The following is a 27,161-nucleotide window of genomic DNA, read 5'->3' as shown; positions in this document are numbered from 1 at the left end:
CAGGGCTCTGGAGCCCAGGGAGGTGCACTCTTTACTTATTCCTTCTGCACTTCTGGTTAGAAGCTAACTGCACTTCCTTGCCTTGAACTTAAACATGTGTAATGACAGTAACGTTGAATCTAATCTAGACTTGATTGATCCACAAGAGAAACTGCTTGGTCACAGTAGTGTCATATAAAAAACACTCTTAAGAACCACAAGTAAAAGAAAGATAAAATAAAATAAAATATAAGTAAAATCTAGTAAAATAAAATAAAAATAGTATAAGCAAAAAATGTACAGAATTAGCATATAAACAAATGTACAAGAAATAGGGACGGAAGAATATATATTATATACATAGGAAGTGCAATAGGGTCCATTAACATGAATAACATGGACATCAATTTGCTGCTAGGCTTTGATGCTGAAGCCCGTGATCAGATTCATGCCTCTCCACACGTCCCAGGTGTTGTTCTGCTGGAGCTTGGCCTCCAGCTTCCTCCTGTATGCGTCCTTACACTCCATCAGCTTGCCCTTGAGTTGCCACTGTATCCTCTTCATCCCATCCTTATCTTCAGATCTGAAGGCCTGCTGCTTCTTGTTCAGCAGATCTTTCAGCTGGCTGGTGATCCAGGATAACAGCAGACAGTCCTTGTAGGGATTGCTTTATCCTTGCAGAAGTTGATGTAGTGCGTGATACTGTCCGTCTTGCTGTCTATGTCATTACCTTGGGGCTGGCAGAGCACGTCCAGTTAGGTGGTCTCGAAGCAGTCCTGCAGAGCGTTGTCGTGGAGACAGGCTGTCTCTTTGCTGCAGGAACATACTCAGGTGTTAACAACACCAGGTTGTGATCAGACCGTCCCAGCAGGGGCAGGGCAGGGGCACTGTATGCATCCTTTGAATTAGCATACAGTAGAGTTCTATTTTCCTGTTCTATTATTTAATCTAATTCCATCTAATAATCATTTTAAAGGCTTAATGGCTTTAGTCATATAGCCATATAACCATATAATATGCAAAATGTCAATTAAACAATCAAAAACCTTGATAGAGGGCTTGTGGGTGTCGTAAGTGTTTGCACTCCCGAGCAGCAGGGGGCGCTAATGAATCCTGTAAAACTAATTTGAATAGAAAAACGCTCTTAGAACAGGAATCAGGAAGCCGAGTTAGCTGCATTTCGCCCGGTTGAATTGCCTACGCGCTAATTGAAGGATAAGCTACATTTATCCATAAAGATGTCCAAAAGACATCGTCTGGATTTGGGCGATGACTACGCCACTACCAAGAAGAGGTCTGACGGGTAGGTGAAGCTCCACAGTTAGCGTAGCCCCTATAACGAATCAGATACAAGCTAGCTGTTAGCTGTTGCTAGTCAAGTTGGCTAACGTCCACCATGGATAACAGAACACGAACCGAGGCAATAACGTTTAACGTTGTAGCTCTTGCTCAACGTTTGCTACCTTACTGCATCTAATTGTTCATGTGACACAGACTTGTTAATGCTAGTTGTGTTGTGTCAACAACTGCATGTGTCTACCGGGGAAGGCTTTAGCTAACAAACGAAGCATCAACGTTACCCTCACCATTGAGGCACGTGTGTGGCTAACGTCCCCGTAGCCAAATGCTAACAACATTTTCAAGCGAGGTTAAGTTGACGTAGCTGTCTAGCCTTCGCTGCAGTTTAAAAGCCCGCCATTTGGCTCCTAAAATAAGCTATATCTGTAATAGTAGATATTCGGATTTGTTGTCAGTAACAGTGCCCCTACGTAGCACTGTGCTAGCTAACGGCAACACGGTGTTAACATGCTATGGTGCACTTAGCTTTAAATTAATGCAGTCTTACTGCCAGGCAATAATTTATACTTTTCATTAATGTTACGACTAATGATGGGTTTTAGTTGAAATAGTTTGTCCTTTAGAAGGTGATAAACTGCTTGTGTCAGTTTTGTGTAGCATGTAACAAAGCTTGTGATGCTGTTCACGAGTTTTATTTTTATTTTACTGAGACTTGACTCTAATATTTAGTTGAACCCATCTATAAGTAGATTAAATATGACACAACTGAAGGTGAGCAATTACATTTAAAAAATATATGAAATATAATAATATACTATAAATTTAATTTCATATAACACTTGTTTTTGTAGTATTAGATAAACTCCTGCTAAACGGACTGAGTGTGCATGTGTAACTATTGCTGCTGTGTCAGTATTACGGTATAATGTATAGTAGTATATCCTGTAAAAGCACAAAAATAAACACTCGCATTACAGTTCATTGGGTACACTAAATCTTAGCTTCGTGAAAGTTATGGTATTCAGTGTTTGTTTAAAATAATTCAGAGAGCTGTCAATTCAGCTGTCTTTTTTTCTGTTTTGTAGGCTGTGGTTGGTAGTACTAATACTAAAATTGTATTATGCTGCACTTACATATGTTTCTGTTATTATGAGAACCCCATTTTAGTTCATGTCATCACGTTTGATGTAAATGCTGCAGCTCTACAACGTTCATCCGTTTTCAGTTTTGTCAGCGATAGCTTCATAATAAGTGTTTTACAATTAATTTGTTTGATGACAGGCGAGAGAGGGACCGCGACAGAGACCGTGAGGACCGTTCCAGGGACAGGGACCGAGACAGGGACCGTGACAGGGACAAAGACCGGGAGAGAGACACAAAGCCGCTGAGTGCCCCCTCCAACAGCACTGCGGCCATGCCAGTGATGGCACCCATCAAGCAGATGGCTGTGCACCAGCAGATCAACCCCTTCACCAACTTGCCGCACACGCCGCGCTATTATGAGATTCTGAAGAAGAGGTTACAGCTCCCAGTGTGGGAGTACAAGGAACGGTTCAACGATATCATCACACGTCAGCAGAGCTTTGTCCTGGTCGGAGAGACAGGCTCTGGGAAAACAACACAGGTATGAAATGCAGTGATTTATCCTGTGTCTCTTGTGCTGGGGATTAAAAACTTTCAGATTTGTTTGAGACAGTCTTCTTGAATTGTTTTAATCAAAATTTGTTGCAATCTTCATTGCATTTGGCAGATCCCACAGTGGTGTGTGGACATGGTGAGGGGCTTGCCTGGTCCTAAGCGGGCGGTAGCTTGTACTCAGCCAAGGAGAGTGGCAGCCATGAGTGTGGCTCAAAGGGTGGCAGACGAAATGGATGTCATGCTTGGACAGGAAGTTGGTTACTCCATTCGATTTGAGGACTGTAGCTCCGCCAAGACTATACTAAAGTAAGTGGTATTGGCAGTGATTTGGGTCTACTAATGCACAGAAATATCTTCACTGATGCAGAACAATTAGCCAGAATGTTCCACCTTAACAAATATATTGTTTTCAGGTACATGACAGACGGTATGTTGCTAAGAGAGGCTATGAATGACCCGCTGCTGGAGCGATATGGTGTGATCATTCTTGACGAGGCCCACGAGCGAACGCTGGCCACAGATATCCTGATGGGAGTACTGAAGGAAGTTGTCCGTCAAAGAGCAGATCTGAAGGTATATTTTCTTTCTTGGAATAACAGGGGATATCTTATTCACATACCCTGAATTTTCATATACAGCATCAGTGTTTAAGCAAAAATGACCTATGTACTGGTTCCTTTCTGTGCAGGTGATTGTCATGAGTGCCACATTAGATGCCGGGAAGTTCCAAGTGTACTTCGACAACTGTCCCCTGCTGACTATTCCTGGCCGTACGCATCCCGTAGAGATCTTTTACACCCCAGAGCCAGAGCGGGACTACCTTGAGGCAGCGATACGCACTGTCATCCAGATTCATATGTGTGAGGAAGACGAAGGCGACTGCCTTCTCTTCCTCACTGGTCAAGAGGTAGTTATTACTTAATATCCATGATTCTCTTCCATCCCTTTTTCCTAAGTAAGCCAAGTTAAACTGAACTTTTCTTTCTCTCAGGAAATCGACGAGGCCTGCAAGCGGATCAAGCGTGAGGTAGATGACCTCGGACCTGAAGTCGGAGACATCAAAATCATTCCACTGTATTCCACATTGCCCCCACAGCAGCAGCAACGGATCTTTGAGCCTCCTCCTCCAAGAAAGCCAAATGGTGCAATAGGAAGAAAGGTACATTGTCAACTGAGTGACTGGAGTTTACACATATGAGAACTAAAAATAGACATCTAACAGCCTGTCGCAACTTCCTCAGGTTGTGGTGTCGACAAACATTGCCGAGACTTCTCTAACAATTGATGGTGTGGTGTTTGTCATTGATCCTGGATTTGCCAAACAAAAGGTGGGTTGAGTCCTGCATGATTTTCTTTTCATCACAGTGTTTAAACATGTACGTCTCATGTTACTCGTTTTGCTTACACGCGCTTTCAAATGTGTGTCCAGGTGTACAATCCTCGTATTAGAGTTGAGTCTTTGCTCGTCACTGCCATCAGCAAAGCTTCTGCCCAGCAGAGGGCAGGACGAGCCGGCAGAACACGTCCGGGAAAATGTTTCCGCCTCTACACAGAGAAGGCCTACAAAACAGAGATGCAGGTAAGTGACTCCAGTTACATGAATTTATATTTAATCTCCTGACTGCTGTCTGTGTCTTATTTTTACCGTCAGTGCCAATGACAAGCACAAAGTGGTAGGTCTTAGCACAGAGTGTGAAATGGCTGGCTGGAATATAAAACCAGAGGGTGTGGTGATTTAATAAATTAGCACCTTGCCAGTCTGAGTCTGAAACAGTCATTCCCATGGAGACGAGCTCAGAAAAAAGAGAAAATGTGAGCCACATTTATTCAAGAGTACAATATGTAATTTTACATTTGATTGAAAGGAAGCTGGAAAGTAGGCAGTGGACACAAAGCATTAATAAACTGCTGTAATGTCATGTCTCCTGCGTATATAATAACAGGTTAGCACGTTATAATGATCCAGTCTGATGCCTGTGCTATTTAATAAGATTATATAGCAGCCTGGTGTGATTTATTTAAATAAAGGAAGGAGAAGCTTTTCACACACTATGAAAAAGTTGGGCCAACAAGTACAGCAAGAATCACTCACAGATCAATGCAGACTGTTTTTTTTTTTTTTTTTGGACAGTCAAACTTAAATTACAATAAATATAAAAGTAGATTTTTAAAGGATCTTCTGCCTGGTATTGATTATGTAAAGCAAACAAATCCGTTATTCATCGTTCCACATTTTCTCTTAACGTTTGCAGTAGTTTGCTCTTGTTGATAAAATCACCAAAGTAGCATAAGCCTGATGGTGCACCACAGACATTGAATGATTTGAATGGACATCCCATCTGTGTATGTCCATCTCTGTAGTCTTCAAGATTGGGAAATTACCAAACTGTCGGTGTACTGTTTACGCTGGTCAATGTGCTAAAGTTAAATTACGGCCTTAATAGCAACACTCAGATATGTGAGTGAAGTATTTGTTCTGTTTATTTTGAGCCCTTTTAATTCATTTACATTGACCGTTATTATCATACCTCCGTAGGATAACACATACCCCGAGATTCTTCGGTCCAACTTGGGATCGGTTGTGCTGCAGCTGAAAAAGCTGGGCATCGATGACCTCGTTCACTTTGACTTCATGGATCCACCAGGTGAGTCTCTCTTTTATTGTGAACTATTAATTATCGTATATATTAGTCATTTCAGACTCACTCACATTCCTGGCTCTCCCTTCCCTCTTCTTAACTGCAGCTCCTGAGACACTAATGAGGGCCCTCGAGCTGCTGAATTACCTGGCTGCTCTCAACGACGACGGTGACCTGACGGAGCTGGGCTCCATGATGGCGGAGTTTCCATTGGACCCCCAGCTGGCAAAGATGGTCATTGCGAGCTGCGAGTTTAACTGCTCTAACGAGATCCTTTCCATTACTGCCATGCTGTCAGGTAATGCCCAGGACTGGGCTGACATCCTCCTCGCCTACTCTTGGCCAAAATCTCTCTGGGTTAACAACCTCTCTGATTTAAAGATGGTGTTTAAATCCTCCCACCTGAAATTTCCAGTTTGTGCACAGCATTTTGAAATATGTGGGTTTTACTATAGGACTGTTAATCATAAGTGATAATGGATATTTATTCTATATATAATGGTTCCATATTTACAAGCCTTAAACTTTTGCAACAAATGACAACCGACCAATGAATTGCGTTTCGGGTTTCACTGAGGTGTTAAAATGTGGCAAATGTTTTTTTAAGTCTAGTATTTGCCTTTATTTCACTCTAAATACTAAAATTATGTACCAAACATTTGTTTTACTCATGAACATTTTTGACCATGTTGATGTCATGTGCTGGTCCGTCGGAGAGGAGTTGTTTCGACAAGTTTCATTTGGATAATAAATTGTAAATACTGAGTGAACAGAACTAGTTTGGATCTTTGCGTCTTCCCGTTTAAAGGGATTGAGGCAAAGAGAAAACAACGTGTGTACGAGGAGTCATAATTGGTAATACTTTGTCACAGTACTGAACAACATAAATTTCCCGCATGTGAAATTAATATAATCGGAAAAGCCGTTTAAACCTCAGTTCTGTAGTTGTTTGAGTGGCTTTCACTCAGAAAGATAAAATTAAATGTAAAAGACTTGAGTGTAAATTTATTAGCTTTAGATTAGGGATTATATTTAGATGTTCATCTAATAGAAAGATGGCTTTCATCACCAAAGCATGTGGATTGGGCAGGCACCACTTAATTTTGTCTCATATGTTCAATATATAAATTCCTTCTTATTAAAATAATGCATCGTGAATTTTAACTTGTGTAACATTTAGCCTGGATGTTTTTCTTTAGTCACCTGCTCGCTTAAAGGCCTAACCAATATGATGAATCTTGAGAATTTAAACATTGCTGGTGTCCCTAACACTGTGTAGTTGTGTGAAAACTTTTGTTTTACAGATGTGGTTAAATGACCCCCCTCTCTACGAGCTTATAGCCATTACAGTGAGGAATGACCATGAGAAAAGACTGCAGCCCCCCTCCCCCCCTTTGATAGAGCTTGTGGTCCTGCCCTGTCCCAGCGCAGTGTCGAGTGCCCTAGCATCATAGGCTTTGCTCCATTTTTCTGTGAATGTTTGACTCATCCCTATGGGCGGCTTTGTTGGGGCCCATACCAACCTTGTTTAGTCCCACAGTGTTTTGTCCGTCCCACGGAGGCTAAGAAGGCAGCAGACGAGTCCAAGATGAGGTTTGCTCACATTGACGGAGACCACTTGACGCTGCTCAACGTCTACCACGCCTTCAAACAAAGTGAGCGGTTTATTTTTCTGCCGAGATTAACATGATGGAGCACAGATCATTTCAAACAAAAACCCAACACACAACATATCACTATAGAGACTTAAGGAAGAGCTGTATTCCCATAATTTTAAGACCTCTCTGCACTTTTAGCTTGTATTTGATCCAGTGTATTCACCAGCTAGCTGCTTCGTAGAGCTTGTTAATTGTACGCTACTTCTTTTTCTGGTAACACAGTAAAGTTGCTCAAAAATACAAATTCTTTATAGAAGTAAAACACAAATGTGATTAATAGTTGTGTATCTTAGCAAGCTACATCTATTTTTTTTTGTTCTGATACATGATCAGCATTATCTTTAAAGGCTTCGTAAATACCACACTCGACTAAATCTTTGCTTCGTTGCCATCCCTTTTTCCAGACCATGAGTCTAACCAATGGTGCTATGACAATTTTGTCAACTACCGTTCACTGATGTCTGCTGACAATGTGCGGCAGCAGCTGTCCAGAATCATGGACCGCTTCAACTTGCCCCGCCGGAGCACAGAGTTCACCAGCAGAGATTACTACATCAACATTCGAAGAGCGCTCTGCACCGGCTTCTTCATGCAGGTGAGCTGCTCTATGGACGTCTATACAGCGTTTTACAAAAGGCTCCATTAGCTATCTTTGGTAATGTGCCTCCTTTCCATGCAAAGATATTTATATAGATTTGTTGTTGTTTTCCTGCAGGTGGCTCATTTGGAGCGCACAGGCCATTACCTCACAGTCAAAGACAACCAAGTGGTCCAACTGCACCCTTCTACAGTCCTGGACCATAAGCCAGAGTGGGTGCTCTACAATGAATTTGTCCTCACCACCAAGAACTACATCCGCACTTGTACAGACATCAAACCAGAGTGGTACGTGTGCACATATTTAAATTTAGAGCAAGACCATGTTACTGTATTTACTGTATGCCATCTCACTAACAGGATAATATATATTTTGCTCTCTTTGTTACAGGCTGGTGAAGATCGCACCACAGTACTATGAAATGGGTAACTTCCCTCAATGTGAAGCTAAAAGACAGCTGGAGCGAATCATTGCCAAACTAGAGAGCAAAGAGTATTCCCAGTACTGAACAATAGCCAAGAAGTGTCCTGGAAATCAGTTGCAAACTATAGTTTTAGATCTCACTGTATCATTGTATCTTAATGTTTAAAAGTTGGCTTTTGATTTTTATATTTTGTTTGCTTTTCTTTTTTTTGTTTGTTTTCACCTTCTTCTCATCATTGTTAATTATCTAAATGTAATGTCCACTGAAATATCGGCAGCAATTGTTAGACCTGGCTATAATGATTTTTCAGACGGAGTATCAGAAACATGTCATTTAGATGTGGTTGACTTTCCTTTAGGTTACTGCTGAGACATAACAAAGATTTGTGCTTGCTTTATTTCTTTAATAAAGGAGCTTTGACTTAATTTCTGTGTATAAATTAATTAGTAAAGCTTGTTATTCCAAAATTAATATGGTCTAGTTTTTTTTTTTTTTTTTTTTTTTTTTTTTTGAGATGTTTGGTAGGTTAAATAAAACAATTTGTGACATCAAATATGTAAATAAATCTTGGAAAAGAGGCTAGGGTGTGATGAATCAATAGGTGATTTAATACCTCTGTTTGTTACATTAAAGAGGACAATTCTTCTCCAGTATGCTAACGATCTTGTTAATGCATAACATATTTGTTCTTTGGTGCATTTTTGCAGTAGTTTATTACAATTCAACTTCCTTGTATTGCCTAACACGGATCTCACTTCATGATGACGATGGCAGAAAAATACAGTCAAAATGTTTGACTGAGTTTTGTGTTTTAATCTCCAGGAAACATAAACAGACCCAAAGCACTTATCATTAAAAAAAAGTTCACACACTCTAATATTTCGTTGGACCACCTTTTGCTTTGATTACAGCACATATTCACTGTGGCATTGTTTCGATAAGCTTCTGCAATGTCACCAGATTTATTTCCATCCAGTGTTGCATTAATTATTCACCAAGATCTTGTATTGATGATGGGAGAGTCTGACCACTGAGCAAAGCCTTCTCCAGCACATCCTTAAGATTCTCAATGGGGTTAAGGTCTGGACTCTGTGGTGGCCAATCCATGTGTGAAAATGATGTCTCATGCTCCCTGAACCACTCTTACAATTTGAGCCCCATGAATCCTGGCATTGTCATCTTGGAATATGCCAGTGCCATCAGGGAAGAAAGAAAATCCATTGATGGAATAACCTGGTCATTCAGTATATTCAGGTAGTCAGTGGACCTCATTCTTTGGGCACATAATGTTGCTGAACCTAGACCTGAGCAACTGCAGCAACCCCAGATCATAGCACTGCCCCCACAGGCTTGTACAGTAGACACTAGGCATGATGGGTGCATCACTTCATCTGCCTCTCTTCTAACTCTGATGCCCCCATCACTCTGGAACAGGGTAAACCTGGACTCAACAGTCAGGATTTTTTTTCAACAACATTTCTTCCTCAATGACGATGGTTCCCCACTATCCTTACAGTTTTTGATAATTAAAAAATATATAAAGTTCTTCAACAAATATAATTAGTTACTTCAAGAACAAACCACATATAAAGGCACAGACTGTCACAGCATTTTATTTGTGCTTTTAACAAAAAAAACAAAACAAATTGCTGGATTGAACGTGTGCTCATTCCACATGCACCCTTCTTTACTGCCTATTCTTCTCAATATCCTCAATGGTCTCTGGCAGGCACCGGTTGCGTGTCTCTGACAGCGTTCTTGCCACTATTCCTCCGAGTATAGCCGTAGAGCAGAAGACGGCCTGGGGCAGATCCTTCCATACTTCATCCAGCAAGAGGATCAAAGGAGCCGCAGCCACACCAAAACGAGCCATGAAGGAGTTGTAGCCCATGCCATTCTGCCTGAAAAATCATTTAAAATACTCAGATTACCACAGAGGAGATTGTATAACTTAAACCGTTTCATAACCTACAGTGGGTAGAAGTTTGCATGCGTCATTACCTTACTACTGTAGGATACAGCTCAGAGCTGTATAGCACAACTGTTGCAAAGGATGATGATGAAAGCCCCTTTCCAATGACTGCTACCACCGATCTGGCGACAGGCATATCTGAGAAGAACAAAATTGATGATGAGGTTTCCCTATTGTTGACCGACTTTAATTTTGAACAGGTTTTTGTGCATACTAGCTCTAATCTGCTGCTATATTTTAAAGATGCAATATGAGGCTTTTTATGGGGGTAAAAGTTAATACGCAAATTATCAACACCTCCAGTGAAGCATGCCTCTTTCAAGTGCTTTCTAATGAGGAAAAGTCCCACCAGTGATAACACACATTAGTTCTCGCCGTTGATGTTTTTCTTTTTTTGGTCTGTAATCCTTCTTCTGAACACCAAGTCTTTTATTTATCTAAATCATCATCAAAACTTTTCTTGGGAACGTCCTAGTTTCTGCCCTGAATTAGTTGATTTCAAGATAAATTCTCCTCCATACTAGTCTGTAACCTGGACTATCTCTGTTGCCAAGATTGGTCTCCTCTTCAGCTCAGTGCTGGTTGACACAAAACACAATACTACGGTTGCACCAGCATGAAAATAACACTACAAAAAAACTAATTTGAAACCGCTAGGGCAATTTACCTGGTGCTAATCAGCCTAATCAGCATCAGTAAGGGCTTGAATGTAAAGGAGGTTCATATTTATAAATCCCACACCTAATAGTTTCAAACAACATAACCTAAAACTTGGATCTAAGCCTGTTGAGATTAAAGAACACCTACCTTTTGGTATTGCAATATTAACACCAACACAGGTGCCAGCCAAAAACAAAGTTGTCATCTGCGTGCTCCGCCTGCCTATCTTGTCTAGTAAGAAGTAAACTGATACTTTGGCTGGGAGCTCAATTAATGCATAGATGAACTGAGTGAGATAGATGTTGAGGCCAAAGCCTGAGATGTTGAAACTGATGCCATAAAATGTAATTGCAACACAAAACCTAGGGGTAGAGAAGGGTGGAACATTAAATTAGTAATCAGTCTGTTGAGTTACAACTTAAAACACAAGACAAACGATATGGGATATTGGGAATACTACAGACCATAATATACCAGTGCACAGTGCCAGTTTCCTCATCTTGGGTGTCCGTATTAAGTCAAGGTAGGAATAGATTCGATCTCTTTTGTCTGTCAACACAATAGTGGATAGTGTCTGAAAGGACACAAAGCAGCATTAATCTGTACTCCATGTAATAAAAAAGAAAGAAATATGAACTCTAATAGTATATTAGGAACACAAGACTGCTTCTGTTGACCTAATCGTCTGGAACATACAAACCTCTGTCTTAAGTGCGTGCGATAATTCCTCTGTGCGATTCATTTTGGCACATTTATTCAAATACACTTGCGCCTGCTCCAGCTTTCCATTGGCAATGAGCCACCGAGCCGATTCTGGCATCCACCTGATGTTGAAGGCAAGGATTTTTTTTTTTACTCCAAATGTATTACATGATAATAACGTTCAACTAGGTCTTTGAATGAACGCAAATAAGGAGCACACTTTTGGGCACCCAATCCCAATATTAGCGTGTAAACTATATTCCCTTTTCTAGTATTTGTCTTAACACCCATAAACTGATTCTGTTGGACAACAAAATCCCAGCATTTGACTCATACCCCCAGGTGATGATGGCCAGGATTAAAGGTGATGTGACACTGACAATCAGCCACCTCCAGTCATTCACAAAGTAGGCAATAACTGCAAACCCAGTGTTCCCAAACGTCCAGGATAAGCTATCAATCAATCCCACCAGTCTTCTGTGCTCAATGTCCACCCACTCCACACCTGCAAAGAAAGGATCAAACTTCAAAAAAAGCTTTTCACAACAACACTTAAAATCATGCATTCTGTTCTCGTGCATTTGGAAGACTTGATCAACATGATACACAGCAAAAGTGAATTACTGAGGACTGCTGAGACAATGACAATGCCTGTGATGCAAAATCCAGTGAAGAACCTCAACACCGCAAACATCACGTAGGACGTGGAAAAAGCACTCGCAACAGCAAACAGCATTCCAGACACGTACGACACCAGCAGCATGATCCTTCGACCAAACCTACAGGAAGACAGAGAGTCTGAAATTGGTAGAAAAACTGAAGTGATCAAATGTTCAAGAGAAGTGACTAATGGTCAAGCCGGGATACCTGTCACTGAGACTCCCGAAGGATATGGCACCAAACATTACTCCAACAAAGAAGATAGTAGCGGTGGCTTTGTTTTTCCCTCTGCTATCACACACCAGGTCCCACTAGTACATGAAATAAAGAAAAAGGACATGTTCACATTGTTCTGCAAGGACCAGAGACCATTCATTGTACACCTAGAAGGTGTGCAAGATGGCGAACAAGTACATTAGTTTACAATTAAAGAACAAAATTTACAGTAGAATCACCTGTGAGGTCACTGTAGACTTGAAGGTGGTGTTATCGTACACCCATCCATTCTGGCACGGCATTGTGGGTATGTCAGTAGCATTGGAGGAGTTATAAAGCAAATGATACTGAGGCTCCACAAACATCTCACAGGAGCTTGGAGTCCCGTCCTTTTGAACCGGAATACTAACAATAAGCCTCTCCGCCTGGGATAAATTCTTGAATCCATCATCCAGATGAGCGCTGATGTCGCAGTGGTGAGAGGGAACAGCCGCTATGAAATTGTTCAGCATGAAGTGGCAGGGCAGGGTGAAGCGACCAATGAAGTTGATTACAATGATCATTATCTGAAATTTTCCAAATCCATTAATATCGGCAAGAATGTCCTCAAACCTCATTGTGGCCTCCCACTGTGTGCAGTATGTATTCCTTTGAAAAATTAGCAAAAGAAGAAAACCTCAAACGTCCATCGTGCTCATTAAGAAGTAGTAGACCACAACTTTGGTCCGAAAGCCGGACAGGGCAACCTTTGGTATTTGACTTGTCCAAGGGCTTTAGGATTACACTTGAGTTAATATTTTACCTCCCCTAGCCACTAAAACAACTTGTGTCTGTCTGGCTATGAAGGACATGTGCACAGATGGTAATAATTAAAGCAGGGTTCTCAGTTTTTGGTGAAATGAGTGATCATTTTATTACTGTGAAATGAGTCATCATTCTCTAGTCATCATGAACTTGTGTATCAGTCAGTGTCATCTCTTTGCCAGATTACGACTCAAATATAGTGGATATAGTGGAAACCCAGAGATTGAGAACAAAATGAACACATGAAAATGAATACTAAGATACTGTCAATAAGCAAAGATTAAAAGAATATATGACGTCAGCAGATATACAACACAGTAACTGCATACAAGGATAGGCTGTATACATAGGCTCATCAGTAAAAGGGTCCTGAGAGTAGCATTCAGCTTCACATTTTGTATGACCTCAGTAATATAAAGGAGAGAGAGAGAGAGAGAGAGAGAGAGAGAGAGAGATAGCAAAATAATGTTTTTAATGGGGTCCTATGGGTTGAGGGGAGGGGCCTCTGTGGATCATCCCACAGATATTTGATCAGTTTGGGATCTAGGGAATTTGGAGGCCAGGTCAACACCTTGGCTGTTTTTCATGTTTTTTGAGTTGTTGCAATGATGTGTTGAAAGGGACATAAAATATTATTTTATTTCATTGTGGAACATAATAAAATGACCCCTGAAGGACGGATTTGAAGCTCAGTATTGTTGCCTCTGTCTTTACAGAGCCCAGCCCTTCCTTACTTCAGACTAATTCACAAATGGACAACGATGGTCAAGCTTTAGTTAAACTGAGGTGAATAGAGGACAGCCAGTGATCTGTGACGGCACCTACCTGTCACTCAGAGCGGCCATGAACTTATGCATAACTTTCATCCTAACGTAAACGGGTGAGTCATGTAAAAATGACCACCCTATACGCTTACCATGAATGGAGGCACTGGCTATAATAACCAAAACCATATATGTTTTTAAAGTTTTAAACTTGGAGTTCTGTGGGGTTTGACTCACATTTGAAGCCTGTCTCTAGTGATCATTTAAGGTTCTGCAGTGTGTGGCAGAGGTTAATACGGGTATACAGGTAGAATCTGTGTGGTACTTTGAAAATTGAGCCTTGTCTCATGTAGTCTTTAACGATGGTCTGTTTGCTTATACAGTGGCAGTGCAGAAGTGCTGGGATGAACCGTTGAGACAGGCAAACCAAGCAATGTTTGGAGGCCTCCCTAGACAGCTGCCTCTTGGCATATTTATCAAATACAACCAAAAACCAGCTTAATCCACGGCCAGTGCGTCTACAATACTACACAACCTTTTCTTGGGGCCCTTTCCTTTACTCTATGACAAATTTCAGTAGTTTGGACTCAGGAGATAGAACGTGTACCTGGGGCTCCCCACAATCTAGGACTGCCACTGGGTAAAGGTAAATGTAGTACAGTGTTTGTTTATAATTCTATCACCGTAATAAGTCTAATAGCATAACTATGGGATTCAAAGCTGATTTTAGTCCGTTAGTCCGTTTCTGTCTCCTGCAAGTTACTGGACTTGTACTTGCCTTCATAGCTACTTTAAGTTATATTCAAAGCAGTGTATCGTCATCATTCTAAGATATTCAATTTACAACAATGTACTTTTATTTATTTTTTTATAAATGTTGACCTCCAACAGTGAACAGTTAGACAATTGGTTTATGCATTTATTGAAATTTGCACAATATATTTACCAAACAAAGTGAAATTATTAAATACGTTTTCAGTTATTTGCACGTATTATGTGTAAGAAACACACAAGATAATTGCCATTAGGGCAAATTTAAAAGTTCACCGTATCTTAATCATAACATATAACATTTATGAAAATCTCTCTGGTGAATATTGTCCCAAGGAGGTGGTGGAAACAAACAAACAAAAAAAGAGTGAATAATGGATTTGCATCACCCCTTATAAAGCGACTAGAAGTGTAAAATAGGCAACATTTAAAATCTGGAACCGCCACTGATATTCCAACCGATCACTGGAGTCTTCAAGGCCTTTTTCGTTGCGATGACAAAAACATTCATGGGGGAGCTTCCTCATCAGATGTGGAGATTGATAGTATTCTGAAACACAAAATACGGGTTTAATTTTATAATGTGAAACTCTCACTTTGAATGTTTAATTTAAGGCCCAGTACCTCGTCTGTTCCACGTCCTCAATTGTCTCTGGCAGACGGACATTATTCGTCTCAGGAAGAAAGGTAGCCGACAGCCCTCCAGTAAAGGCCACCAGTAAGAAAATAATACTTGGCAGAGGGAGCCACACTTCGTCCAAAAGCATGATCAGGGGGGATACAGACACACCTACACGGCCCATGAAGGAGCAGTAACCCAGTCCATTTTGCCTGCATAACAAAAGATTTAAAGAAAATACAGTGAATGCATTGCTCCTGTTCTCTCATACTTCCAAATTGTAATTAATTTAATCAGTTATCAAAAATGCTCAATTAAACTTGTTTCATTTGGATAATAGATAGTGGAAAATGTGTATTTTACTGACCGCATTACTGTGGGGTAAAGCTCTGTTGTGTACAGAAATATAGTTGTAAAAGCTGCCTCTGCAAACATCTTGCCCACAGCTTCCACAGCTGTTCGATAGTTCCCCATATCTGAAAAGAAAAGGTTTTAACAGCTGTTTTAACCCCACCTTTTTATCACAGTTATAGTTATTTTTGCTGCAGGTTTTGTATTCGGTGTCATTGCATGAGCTACAAACTTGAATCGATCCTTTACTTTGAGGGATAAACATGTTGCAGCATATGCACAGTCCAGCCAGAAAGAGAAACGCAGCCTGATTCAACCTTCGGCCTACTTTGTCCACGGAGAAATAGACAAACGCTTTTGCTGGAATTTCCACCACACCATAGATGAACTGCGTGAGATAAATGTTCACACCGAATCCAGTGACATTCAGGCTGATCCCATAGTAAGTACAGCTCACTCCAAACCTGGGAACAGAATGGAAGCAAATTACTTTTACTATTATAAGGTAACAGTACAAGGTGTTGTCCTGGGCTCCAAATTCACTAGATCCCAAACTGATTTGTGGGATGCACTGGAACAAGCCTGATTCACAGAGACCCCTCCCCTCAACCCATAGGACCCAAAGGCCCCATCAACAACTGTTGCCAGACACCACAGGACACCCTCAAAAGGCCCATGTCCACTCTCTGATGAGTCACATCTGTTTTGGAGGCACAAGGGAGACCTACACCATATTAGGAAGGTGTTCATAATGTTACACCTGATCAGTGTAAAATCCATGTTTCTTCCTGTATATATCAAGGAAGTCCAATCATTTCAATGGACATGGTACACTATACAGGTCATGATCCTGCGTCACTGAAAATGTATCCCTGTGTTATCAGGGGTTAGCTTACTATAACATTTTCATAATTTAAACCCATTATAAGTTACATAACATCTATTTATTAAATTTAAAAATTATTTCTCAATATTTATATTCATTTTGGCAGTCCAGACAAGTTTCAAATACTACTACTGTGATACAGAGTCCATATAGTCCAGTAATTATAGTGTTACTATTTGCATACATTATAAACTGCAATTAAAATATATTAATTTCACAGTTTAAACATCAGACTGTACATTTTAGAGTTATATTAGTCCATCACAGGCCATCTGTGGGTAACTATAGCAACAGTACTTCTTCTTTGTGTTACATTACAGCTACTAGATAATTATCACTGCTTAGTAATGTGTTCCTTACAGTGGACTGAGAGATAATATATATCAGAAAAACTGTCCAAATGATCTGCCGACCCACATTCTTTTGAAGGTGGCTGTTTTCAGGTTGACCAACTACGAACTGACAAAGATTTTACATTTTGAAAAAGAAACAAAGCTGTAAAAACAAAGAAAGCTCACATACCAGAGAATGCCAGTAAGCAGAGCCAGTCTTCTCATCCTGGGGGTCCTTACAAGGTCCAAATAGGAATACTTTCTGTTTTCATTTTCAACAAGTATGACTTTAGAGAGCACCTGTAGATTAAAAATCAAATGTTGAATCAGAGAATAGAGTTGTACCACGCACTGACTTCTGATCAGAGGCAAGTGGGCTGCGTAACATGTCGTACCTCAGGCTTCAAGTCCACCATGGACTCCTCTCTGCGGTTGACTTTTGCGCACATACTCAAGTAAAAATGAGCACTGTTCACTTTTCCATTGCTTATCAGCCATCTGGCAGACTCAGGGAGCCACCTGTGTTCGGAAAAAGGACATCTTTTAAAAAATATTTTTTTATATATAGAAACTCTTGAATAACACACCTGAAAAATAAAGATACACTTTTTGCTTACCACCAAGAGATTATGGCTAGAAAGAGTGGGGATGTTGCTGCTACAATCAGGTGCCTCCAGTCATTCACGAAATAAGCCATAGCGGAGAGCAGAATAACACCGCCACTCCAGTCCATGCTCATTAAAACAGCCACTGTAGAACGATGCTTGATGTCCACCCATTCAACACCTGTGAGGAGCAAGTCTTATTAACAAGTAGCCCACATGTTGAGGTTAAAACTTACCATTGATTAAAATATTAGTGTTAAGATATCACATTGTCGGAACCAAACTTTGTTTAGTATATTCATTTTCAAGTTTTTTTTTTACTTTACGTTCTAGCAAGTAAGGTATATTACTAAAATAGCTAATGCCACAAAAGATTTTTCAATGTGTAATCTTACTTTCAGAAAAATAAATATAGAAAAATATAATCTATTTTGGTTTGAAGATGGAAATTTTGTGAATCCTTTCTCAGCTTTGGCCATCAGTCATTGGTGTTTTTCCTTGACGAACGCTGATTTAGAATACACTCTTAGCTTCAAAAGTCTGGTGCTTAGATTGTAAAACTCTTGTCAAAACACTCGTTACTCAACTAATATTTGATTTCTAAGAACCACGCAAGAAACGAGAGTATGGCAGAGGACTCACACAGGACCATGCTGATGATACTTATTCCAGAAAGTCCGAATCCAGTGAAAAACCTCATGGCAGCAAACATGGCAAAATTGTAAGAGAATGCGCTCGCGAAACTAAACAGGATGGTTGCCATGTAGGACACCAGAAGCATTCTTTTCCGGCCAAACCTGTGAGACAAAATAATTACAGATAAACCAACAGAACACATATCATATGTGAAAACTCTTACATCCATAAAATACCCTTCATAGTATGTAAATATATTCTTTTGGCTGCAGGGGTGTAAAGTGAAAAATAGTCACGTACGTTACACTACAAATAAGAATTGTTTTGTATTGTTTCCAGAGAGACCATCATCTCTACATTTCTGTACATTGTGTTCATCAGACAACTTTATAGTCTTCAACTTTCCAAATAAGAAGTACGAGATTTCCTTCTAAATTTTGAGTAGACAGGATATGAAAAGCATTAAATGTCACATACAAATACCAACACATACACTTGTCTTACCTCACCTTACTTTGCATCTTACGTTACGTTACGTTACGTTACGTCTTATCTCATCTCATCTCATCTCATCTCTTCTCATCTAATATCACCCTTCTCTTATGTAGTCTCATCTCGTCTCACCTCACCACCCTCACCTTAGCTTAGCTTAGCTTAACTTATATTACCTCGTCTCGTTTTGTCTCGTCTTATTGTCTCATCTGGTCTTTTGTCTTAACTTATCTTGTGTTATCTTATTGTACACTGTCTTGTCTTGTAGTATCGTATCGTATCGTATCGTATCTTAACTTAACTTAGCTTAACTTAGCTTAGCTTAGTTTATCTTAGCTCGTCTTGTTTATCGTATTAGGTTTTGGAGCACAGATGGGAACACAAGCCCAATTACAATATTTATAGTTTTGCCAAAATTTTTTATGTTGTATCATTCAATATTTTAATATTTAAATTACAGAAATAAAATAAAGTTATAGAAAGATGATGTCTGATTTGAGAGTCAAAGACATGAACACCTGTCACTCAAATAACCAAATACTGCCGCTCCAACCATGACCCCCATGAAGAAGACAGTGACCATGGCTTTGTTCACTCTCCTCTTATCACAAACCAGATCCCACTAGGAGGGAAAGACAGACAACAGAAGAACAGTGAAGAAAAAAAAATAGCTGATGTGGGACTGGGTTGATTTAATCCTTTAATAATGGAATAATAGAACTCACCTGTGTGGCCAGAGTCGACTTGAAGGTGGTGTTGTCGTACACCCATTTATTTTGACATGGCACCGTCGCGAGGTCGGTTATGTTGGAGGAGTTAAACAGCAGGTGATACTGAGGTTCTGTAAACATTTTACAGGAGTTTGGAGTCCCATCCTGTTTGACTGGAATACTGACAATGAGCCTCTCCTTCAGAGATAAATTGCTGAAAGCACCTCCATCATCCAGAGAGCTGATGTTGCAATGGTGAGGAGGAATAGCTGCTATGAAATTATTTAGCAGGAAGTTAAATGGCAAGGTCAGTCGAGGTATTACCAACAAGGCAGCTGTCCTTAGCTGGAATCTCCCAAAGCCGTTGACCTCAGACAGCACGTTCTCAAACTTCATTTTGAGAACAAATGAGGCAGCACGTGACAATTATCGAAGATATCACAAAGCACACAAGAAAACAGTATGAAAGTGAGCCGCAAGCTTTTTTTTTTTTATCCTTGTTACTGGTTGATAATCAGCTAGTGTGAGAGAATGTGTTGGGTTTCTCCATTAAATAGGAGTGGTCTGAGAAGTACCGGATTTTCTTTCAAATCAATCATTTGCAACAACCTTATAATGACAAAATATGTATTTCTAACAAGCCAATTTAACATTACTCAACAGTGAGGAGGATACTGTTTTCTACAACACAGTTTACTAAAGTTAAAAATTCTGTACTTGGTGGAAAAAAAGACTTGAAAATAGCTCAACATTTCAGCTGTTTTATTCGTTAGAATTTTCCAACACCACTGCAGTGATATGCAGAGAATGACACCAAACCAAACCCTCCTTAGGGCCTGTTCAGACCTTGCATTAAGATCTGATCTGGGCTATTAGATCGCAAGTGGCCAGCTTTACGTACGTGTTTTCAGACCTTGCAGTAACATGTGTCTCCCAAATGCGTCCCAAAGATCCGATCAGATCTCAGTTACGCGCTCTCAAATGTGATCTCAATGCGACCTGGGGGTTTTCACACCTTTTACGTGATTGGATCTTGATCGGATCTTGATGCAAGGTCTGAGCAGGCCCTTAGTCATCTATATTTGTTTGCAGACAGTCATCAAAGAACTAACACCCTGTATCATAATAGCAGGACATGATAAGTCTGATAAGCATGAGCTGTATCACCCGAGTACAACCAGTAGCTGTGATCTCCTTAAGCTAACCAGAAACTGACACTCTTTGGGTTGAAGTATTTATTGAGTATTTTAACAATGACAATCATAATTTTACAATATTTTTCATCAATTCAAACAGCTCATCACAACTGATCAAAACAATCTCATTTTTGAAGTGTGACTTTTATTCAATCTCCCTCTCCCTCGTGGATGTTCTCCTGTAACACAGATAAATTTGATCACGCATGAATTACCTCAGGGAAAGGCGTGGAAAGCTATTTGTATTTTTGACAGTGGCGAATGAGGAACATATTATGTAAGCTGCACAGTGGTTGACTTTATTATTTAGTAGCGAGATGTTAATCCTTTACAGCAGCTTATTGAATTACATGTCCTGTATCTTCTTTACCTTGGTTTCTCAATGTCTTCGATGAACTCCGGCAGCCGGGTGTTTAGTGTTTCAGGCAGGAGGGAGGCCACTAAACCGCTTCCAACTGCCACAGCACAGTAAGTGATTGCAGGGAGGTGATGCCACACGTCTTCCAATAGCATGATGAGCGGGGAAATGGAGACGCCCAGCCGTGCCAGAAACGAAGTGTAGCCTAAACCGTTCTGTCTGTAAAACCCAAGAGGTGAGGTTAATGTAAACCTGCAGTAGAAGCTGTTACAGCAGGATTGAAGGTTGTTGACTAACCGTACGACTGTAGGATAGAGTTCAGTAGTGTGGAGGTATACTATTGTGAATGAGGCCTCCGCCATTGATTTTCCAAGAACTGCCACAATGGTACGAATGACCCACTTATCTGAAGTGAAAGTCGATCAAGAGGATTCTTTTTTTTGGCAAAGACAATACGACCAAATGATTAGATGTGACAGAGATGAAACAACAACCTTTTGAAACAAATATGTTGATGAAGAGGCAAAGAGCAGTGGAGAGCAGGGATCCCATTTCTCCTTTCCTTTGGCCGACTTTTTTGAGGAAGAAATACACACCGATCTTCACTGGCATTTCAATGGATGCAAATATAAATTGTGTGAGGTATGGGTTTAGTCCAAATCCGGTGATGTTCAGACTAATCCCATAATATGTAAATGCAACTCCATACCTACAAAATGGATGGGTGGAGGGGGTTAACAAATAAACCAAATAAAATGAAGAAACTTTCTGTTGTGAGTTGACATTTTTAACCACTTAGTTCAAGAACTTCACAATAAAATGATCATTTTTAAGAGACAGCAGTACATTTAATGAAGTTTAATTAATCAAATCCCATATTGAATCCGATGTTAAATTAGCTCAAGATAAAGTCCCAGAGGGGGTCTAGGTCAGAAGATTTTTGTATCTGGTATCTGGTATATCTTCCTGTCTTTACGCTACATTGGGTCCATTTTTATAGTTAATGTGCAGTAACTTCATCTAACTGTCAGAATGAAATGCTCAGTTGTCCCTTTAATCCATCATATGAAGGGATACTTACCACACAATCCCTGTGCATATGGCGAGTCGTCTCAACTTTGGCGTCCTGAAGAGATCGACTACGGTGTACTTCTTAACTGCAGTTTCAGTGTTGGCAGATTCCAGCAATGTCTGTGAGAAAGCCGAACAAACACAGTCACACTCTTCTTTTATGAACCTTTCTCTGTGCTGTGTAATGAGTCAGTTAACCAAAAAGTGAAAAACAATGCTGAGATGTACCTCTGGTGTGATGGTGGCCATACACTTGGATCTGTTGTTCATCTCAGCACATTTCATGATGTAAATATGGGCAGCATCTGCCTTCCCATTTGCCATAAGCCACCTGGCAGACTCTGGAAGCCACCTAGAGGGACAAACATGGTGGGTTTATCACCTTGTCAATATCTAGTGAGTTTTAGCTTTTTATGTTTCAAGGGTGTAGAAATTCAACTTTAATACCTCCAAGCAAAAATGCCCAGAATCAGCGGCGAGCTTGCGGCCAGAATGAGCATCCTCCACTCATTTATAAAATATGCAATTCCAACCAGAAACCAGTTGCCAATTGTCCAATCCAAGCTCGTGATCACTCCAGAGAAAGTCCTGTGTTCAATGCTGAACCATTCAATGTCTGCGGAGGAGTCAGCACAGACAAAAAGCTGCTATCAATTTATAACCGAGACTTTTTATTTATTTATTTATTTATTTATTTTTTACAGTGTAAACAAGTGAAACAAATGAAAACAGTGTTTCAGTTCCTTACTTAAAACAATAGAAATGATACTTAATCCTGCGAGCGACATCCCTGTAAAAAATCTCATGATGACAAAGAGGACATACGATGAGGAGAACGCACTCAGAACTGCAAACGTCAAGGACGACACATAAGACACCAGCAGAAGTGGCCTTCGCCCAAACCTGGTTACGACAAGAAGGCGTCTTCATAATATTTTGCACAAAGCGTAATCCAGTTGTGTCTCCCTCAATTATCTCGTAACGAATGTCTTTGCCATCTTATTTTGAAGAAAATGCTTAAAACCGATTTGAAATTCGTAAAATATTTGCTTAATCTTTATATTTATATTAACAACCTCACCTGTCACTGAGAAGCCCAAAAAGAGGGGCTCCAGCCATGACGCCAATGAAAAAGATAGTGGCTGTTGCCTTGTTCATCCCTTTCCTGTCACAAACGAGATCCCACTGTGAAATAAAAATGAGTGAAAGACATTTTTTAAAACAAAATTTGTATGTATTTTAACAGTGGCTCTGAGAATTGGAAAAAACAGCTGCTTGTGTTATATTTATTGTACATACATAGTTTAAGCCACCAAGGATGTCAAGCTATGTCAGGTTTCAAAGACATGCCTTGTGCCTTAATAAAAATCTTATTTCTTTGACACTTTGTTCAAGTGTTCTCTACAGTCTGACACTTACCTCTGTTGCCAAAGTAGATTTAAAGGTGCTGTTGTCGTACACCCATCCATTTTGACACTGGACAATGACTGTGTCCTCACTGCTGTTGGAGCCTGAAAGAAATTGATGCTGTGGTTTTGAAAACATCTGGCAGGATCTCGGAGTCCCGTCTGTCCCTGCCGGGATACCAACAGCCAGTTTCTGATCGAAAGTTAAATTCCCAAAGACACCTCCATCCTCCAGAGAGCTGATGTCACAGTGGTGAGCGGGAATAGCTGCCATAAAGTTATTCAGCAGGAAGTGGCACGGTAAAGTCATTCGAGAGAGGACCTGAATCAAGAACAGCCTCAACTGGAATTTACCAAATCCGTTAACTTCTGAAAGTATGCTGTCAAACTTCATTTTGCAGCGCTTCCCAAGTGGACATGAAACAAAGAGCTGTACCAGTGAGGTGAAGAAAGGTTGCACAGGCTGAAAAAGACACATTCACTGGCATTAAGTTAATTATTGATATATCCCAAGATCATAACAGAAGATTTTCAGCATTCCAGATGCTGTCGCCATCTGTTGGATTCCATGAATTTCATCTTCATCAGCTGTTGCAGATTTCAATGTGAACAAGTTCATCCATGTCCACTGATCAGTTCAGTTTTTTAATTCAAATTGGCCCAGGTAAGATTAAAAAAACAACATGTGGCGATGAATCATTACCTTCTTGGGCATTACAGTGGTGGATGGCAATGTTTAGACCAGATGTGTTTAAATGTTTCATTTACATTTGTGCATATATTTTGAGTCTGTTTTTCATTACATTTGTAATGTTGCATTATCCCACTATCTCTCAGTTAGTACATTCAATTTTGGCAAAATGCAAACTAGTAAAGGCAGATGATAAATCTGGTTTGTATATCTACGTACAGTCAGTGGGAAGTTCAGATCATTGGCCATGGCTTCTTTGTGCAACTGCCAAGCCCTTTCCTAAGGAAAGAATAAACCAGCATTTTAAAGACATTTAATCTTTTCTTCCAAATTCATTAAAACAGCCTTGTAGTGATGAATGCCCTCAAACGGAACATGGGTAGGAGTGGCTTTACTCTAACTCTAAGCCTAATCATAACCTTATGTAAGGTGAACATAGGAGTATTATCAAGACTTCATAATGACACTGATCATTAGCATTGCTGGTAAAAATACAATGTGACAGACATATACACCGCCCTGCTGAGGAAAAATGCGCGGAAAGCAGTTGGCCCACATAATATACCTGGCCGTGTGCTTAAAGCGTGTGCTGAACAGCTGGCTGACGTCTTTACAGATATTTTCAATCTGTCCCTGGCCCAGGCAGTTGTCCCCACTAGCTTTAAGACTACTCACCATCTGTCCTGTGTCAAAGTGCTCCACAGCTACGGTATCAAATGACTTCCACCCATTTGCGCTCGCCCTCATTATTGCAAATTGCTCTGAGAGTATGGAACAGTCACATCTGAAAATCCTATGGTTCCATTACTCTTAAACCCCTTTCAGTTTGCCGACAGCACCAACAGCTCAACGGAGGACGCCATCTTCACATCACCCCACTCTGACCTGACACATCTGAACAGTCCCAGATCCTACAGCATGTTACAACGCAGTTCACTGACCGTAACTCAGTGTTTGAAACTCTGATCACCTCCAGGCTAATTTTTAAGCTGCTCCAGATTGGTAATGAGCTCATCACTTTGCAACTGGACCTTGGACTGACTTACAGACCCCAACCCCTTAAGTTGGCCAACCTCTTCTCCTCCACTCTCATCCTCAACACTGGTGTACTGCAAGGCTGTGTGCTGAGCACTCGTCTATACTCCTCATACTCGTCTTCAACCGTTCTTGTTCTTGTAATACTATAATCAAGTTTGCAGACGTCACCTGGTCTTCACACTCCTCCATCCTCATCATAACTCACCTGTTTCCCAAGACACTAGTGGACTTATTCCGTTGCACCATCAAGAGTACACCCACCAATTGTATCTCAGCGTTTTATGGAAATCGTTTGGCATCAGACTGCAGGGACACTCCAGTGGTGAATATTTCCCTGCAGATCACTGGCACCCCAGCTTGAGTAGGGTGAGAAACATTATCAAGAATGCCTCCCACCCTAAGGACTATTCACACTCTTAACATCTGGTAGGTGTTACAGGAGCCACCAGTCTCGCACCAGCCAGCTCAGGAAGAGTTGCTTCCTTGAGGCATTGACCCTGATGCACTACATATTACACCAGTAACTTACACCAGTGTTTTTCAACCACTGTGCCGCGGCACACTAGTGTGCCGTGAGAGATCGTTAGGTGTGCCGTTTCCCACGGCATATCGTATGGGACCCTTTGGGTCCTATGGGTTGAGGGGAGGGGCCTCTGTGGAGGGGCCTCTGTGGATCATCCCACAGATACTTGATCAGTTTGGGATCTAGGGAATTTGGAGGCCAGGTCAACACCTTGGCTGTTTTTCATGTTTTTTGAACTGTTGCAATGATGTGTTGAAAGGGACATACATTTTTTTTTTGTTTTTCATTGTGGAACATAATAAAATGTCCCCTGAAGGACGGATTTGAAGCTCAGTATTGTTGCCTCTGTCTTTACAGAGCCCAACCCTTCCTTACTTCAGACTAATTCACAAATGGGCAACGATGGTCAAGCTTTAGTTCAACTGAGGTGAATAGAGGAGGACAGCCAGTGATCTGTGACGGCAACTCCCTGTCATTCAGAGCGGCCATGAAGTTATGCATAACTTTCATCCTTAGATAAACGGGTGAGTCATGTAAAAATGACCACCCTATACACTTATCATGAATGGGGGCACTGGCTATAATAACCAAAACCATATATGTTTTTAAAGTTTTAAACTTGGAGTTCTGTGGGGTTTGACTCACATTTGAAGCCTGTCTCTAGTGATCATTTAAGGTTCTGCAATGTGTGGCAGGGGTTAATACGGGTATACAGGTAGAATCTGTGTGGTACTTTGAAAATTGAGCCTTGTCTCATGTAGTCTTTAAAGATGGTCTGTCGTCAGTGCAGAAGTGCTGGGATGAACCGTTGAGACAGGCAAACCAAGCAATGTTTGGAGGCCTCCCTCGACAGCTGCCTCTTGGCATATTTATCAAATACAACCAAAAACCAGCTTAATCCACGGCCAGTGCATCTACAATACCACACAACCTTTTCTTGGGGCCCTTTCCTTTACTCTATGACAAATTTCAGTAGTTTGGACTCAGGAGATAGAACATGTATCTGGGGCCTCCCAGAATCTAGGATTGCCACTGAGTAAAGGTAAATGTAGTACAGTGTTTGTTTATAATTCTATCACCGTAGTAAGTCTAATAGCATAACTATGGGATTCAAAGCTGATTTTATGTCCAAGTCTGTTTCTGTCTCCTGCAAGTTACTGGACTTGTACTTGCCTTCATAGCTACTTTAAGTTATATTCAAAGCAGTGTATCGTCATCATTCTAAGATATTCAATTTACAACAATGTACTTTTATTTATTTTTTTTATAAATTTTGACCTCCAACACTGCAGTTAGAAAATTGGTTTATGCATTTATTGAAATTTGCACAATATATTTACCAAACAAAGTGAAATTATTAAATATGTTTTCAGTTATTTGCACGTATTATGTGTAAGAAACACACAAAATAATTACCATTAGGGCAAAATTAAAAATGGCCAAGTTCAACGTATCTTAATCAT

The 27,161-nt window shown here is 40.5% G+C and overlaps 4 protein-coding genes across 4 annotated transcripts; 1 reads left to right on the top strand and 3 right to left on the bottom strand.

The window, feature by feature from the left end:
• The first annotated feature begins 1,120 nt into the window (after positions 1-1,120).
• LOC311508832 (ATP-dependent RNA helicase DHX15) lies at positions 1,121-8,706 on the top strand. The gene is made up of 14 exons (XM_084573817.1): positions 1,121-1,282; positions 2,560-2,902; positions 3,029-3,222; positions 3,330-3,489; positions 3,605-3,823; positions 3,908-4,075; positions 4,158-4,244; positions 4,346-4,495; positions 5,453-5,561; positions 5,662-5,853; positions 7,088-7,210; positions 7,618-7,808; positions 7,929-8,098; positions 8,202-8,706. The coding sequence occupies exons 1-14, from the start codon at positions 1,218-1,220 to the stop codon at positions 8,317-8,319; spliced, it is 2,289 nt and encodes a 762-aa protein (XP_084429943.1). The 5' UTR covers positions 1,121-1,217; the 3' UTR covers positions 8,320-8,706.
• A 1,126-nt stretch (positions 8,707-9,832) lies between these two features.
• Positions 9,833-13,357, bottom strand: LOC311508737 (solute carrier family 22 member 7-like). The gene is made up of 9 exons (XM_084573673.1): positions 12,685-13,357; positions 12,437-12,540; positions 12,194-12,348; positions 11,906-12,074; positions 11,568-11,691; positions 11,332-11,441; positions 11,015-11,229; positions 10,237-10,345; positions 9,833-10,136 (listed from the first exon to the last, which is right to left on the bottom strand). Exons 1-9 carry the CDS (start codon positions 13,060-13,062, stop codon positions 9,923-9,925), a joined length of 1,578 nt encoding a protein of 525 aa, XP_084429799.1. The 5' UTR covers positions 13,063-13,357; the 3' UTR covers positions 9,833-9,922.
• Positions 13,358-15,320: 1,963 nt separating this feature from the next.
• Positions 15,321-20,655, bottom strand: LOC311508728 (solute carrier family 22 member 7-like). Its single transcript, XM_084573660.1, has 9 exons — positions 19,431-20,655; positions 19,224-19,327; positions 18,220-18,374; positions 17,590-17,758; positions 17,368-17,491; positions 17,163-17,272; positions 16,004-16,218; positions 15,771-15,879; positions 15,321-15,615 (listed from the first exon to the last, which is right to left on the bottom strand). The coding sequence occupies exons 1-9, from the start codon at positions 19,809-19,811 to the stop codon at positions 15,390-15,392; spliced, it is 1,593 nt and encodes a 530-aa protein (XP_084429786.1). The 5' UTR covers positions 19,812-20,655; the 3' UTR covers positions 15,321-15,389.
• Positions 20,656-20,664: 9 nt separating this feature from the next.
• Positions 20,665-24,450, bottom strand: LOC311508717 (solute carrier family 22 member 7-like). The gene is made up of 8 exons (XM_084573647.1): positions 23,460-24,450; positions 23,122-23,225; positions 22,789-22,943; positions 22,488-22,656; positions 22,269-22,392; positions 22,051-22,160; positions 21,464-21,678; positions 20,665-21,375 (listed from the first exon to the last, which is right to left on the bottom strand). Exons 1-8 carry the CDS (start codon positions 23,922-23,924, stop codon positions 20,978-20,980), a joined length of 1,740 nt encoding a protein of 579 aa, XP_084429773.1. The 5' UTR covers positions 23,925-24,450; the 3' UTR covers positions 20,665-20,977.
• Between the last annotated feature and the right edge of the window lie 2,711 nt (positions 24,451-27,161).

The sequence above is a fragment of the Chelon labrosus genome (genome assembly GCF_963514085.1).
Source record: "Chelon labrosus genome assembly, chromosome: 2".
Lineage (NCBI taxonomy): Eukaryota > Metazoa > Chordata > Actinopteri > Mugiliformes > Mugilidae > Chelon > Chelon labrosus.
The sequence above is the reverse complement of the archived record's forward strand: the minus strand, read 5'-3'. Positions and strand labels throughout refer to the sequence as shown.

Excerpts from the sequence above, each read along its gene's own strand:
- LOC311508832 (XM_084573817.1), top strand. The coding sequence starts at position 1,218 with ATGTCCAAAAGACATCGTCTGGATTTGGGCGATGACTACGCCACTACC. Across the intron at positions 1,283-2,559 it reads ACCAAGAAGAGGTCTGACGG|GCGAGAGAGGGACCGCGACA; the intron begins GTAGGTGAAGCT and ends GTTTGATGACAG. Across the intron at positions 3,824-3,907 it reads TCTTCCTCACTGGTCAAGAG|GAAATCGACGAGGCCTGCAA; the intron begins GTAGTTATTACT and ends TCTTTCTCTCAG.
- LOC311508737 (XM_084573673.1), bottom strand. The coding sequence starts at position 13,062 with ATGAGGTTTGAGGACATTCTTGCCGATATTAATGGATTTGGAAAATTT. Across the intron at positions 12,349-12,436 it reads TTCGGGAGTCTCAGTGACAG|GTTTGGTCGAAGGATCATGC; the intron begins GTATCCCGGCTT and ends GTCTTCCTGTAG. Across the intron at positions 12,075-12,193 it reads CATTGTCTCAGCAGTCCTCA|GTGTGGAGTGGGTGGACATT; the intron begins GTAATTCACTTT and ends CTTTCTTTGCAG.
- LOC311508728 (XM_084573660.1), bottom strand. The coding sequence starts at position 19,811 with ATGAAGTTTGAGAACGTGCTGTCTGAGGTCAACGGCTTTGGGAGATTC. Across the intron at positions 18,375-19,223 it reads TTTGGTTATTTGAGTGACAG|GTTTGGCCGGAAAAGAATGC; the intron begins GTGTTCATGTCT and ends TTTGTCTCACAG. Across the intron at positions 17,273-17,367 it reads TGGTGGACTTGAAGCCTGAG|GTGCTCTCTAAAGTCATACT; the intron begins GTACGACATGTT and ends TTTAATCTACAG.
- LOC311508717 (XM_084573647.1), bottom strand. The coding sequence starts at position 23,924 with ATGTGTCTTTTTCAGCCTGTGCAACCTTTCTTCACCTCACTGGTACAG. Across the intron at positions 22,944-23,121 it reads TTTGGGCTTCTCAGTGACAG|GTTTGGGCGAAGGCCACTTC; the intron begins GTGAGGTTGTTA and ends TGTCGTAACCAG. Across the intron at positions 22,657-22,788 it reads TATCATTTCTATTGTTTTAA|ACATTGAATGGTTCAGCATT; the intron begins GTAAGGAACTGA and ends ACTCCTCCGCAG.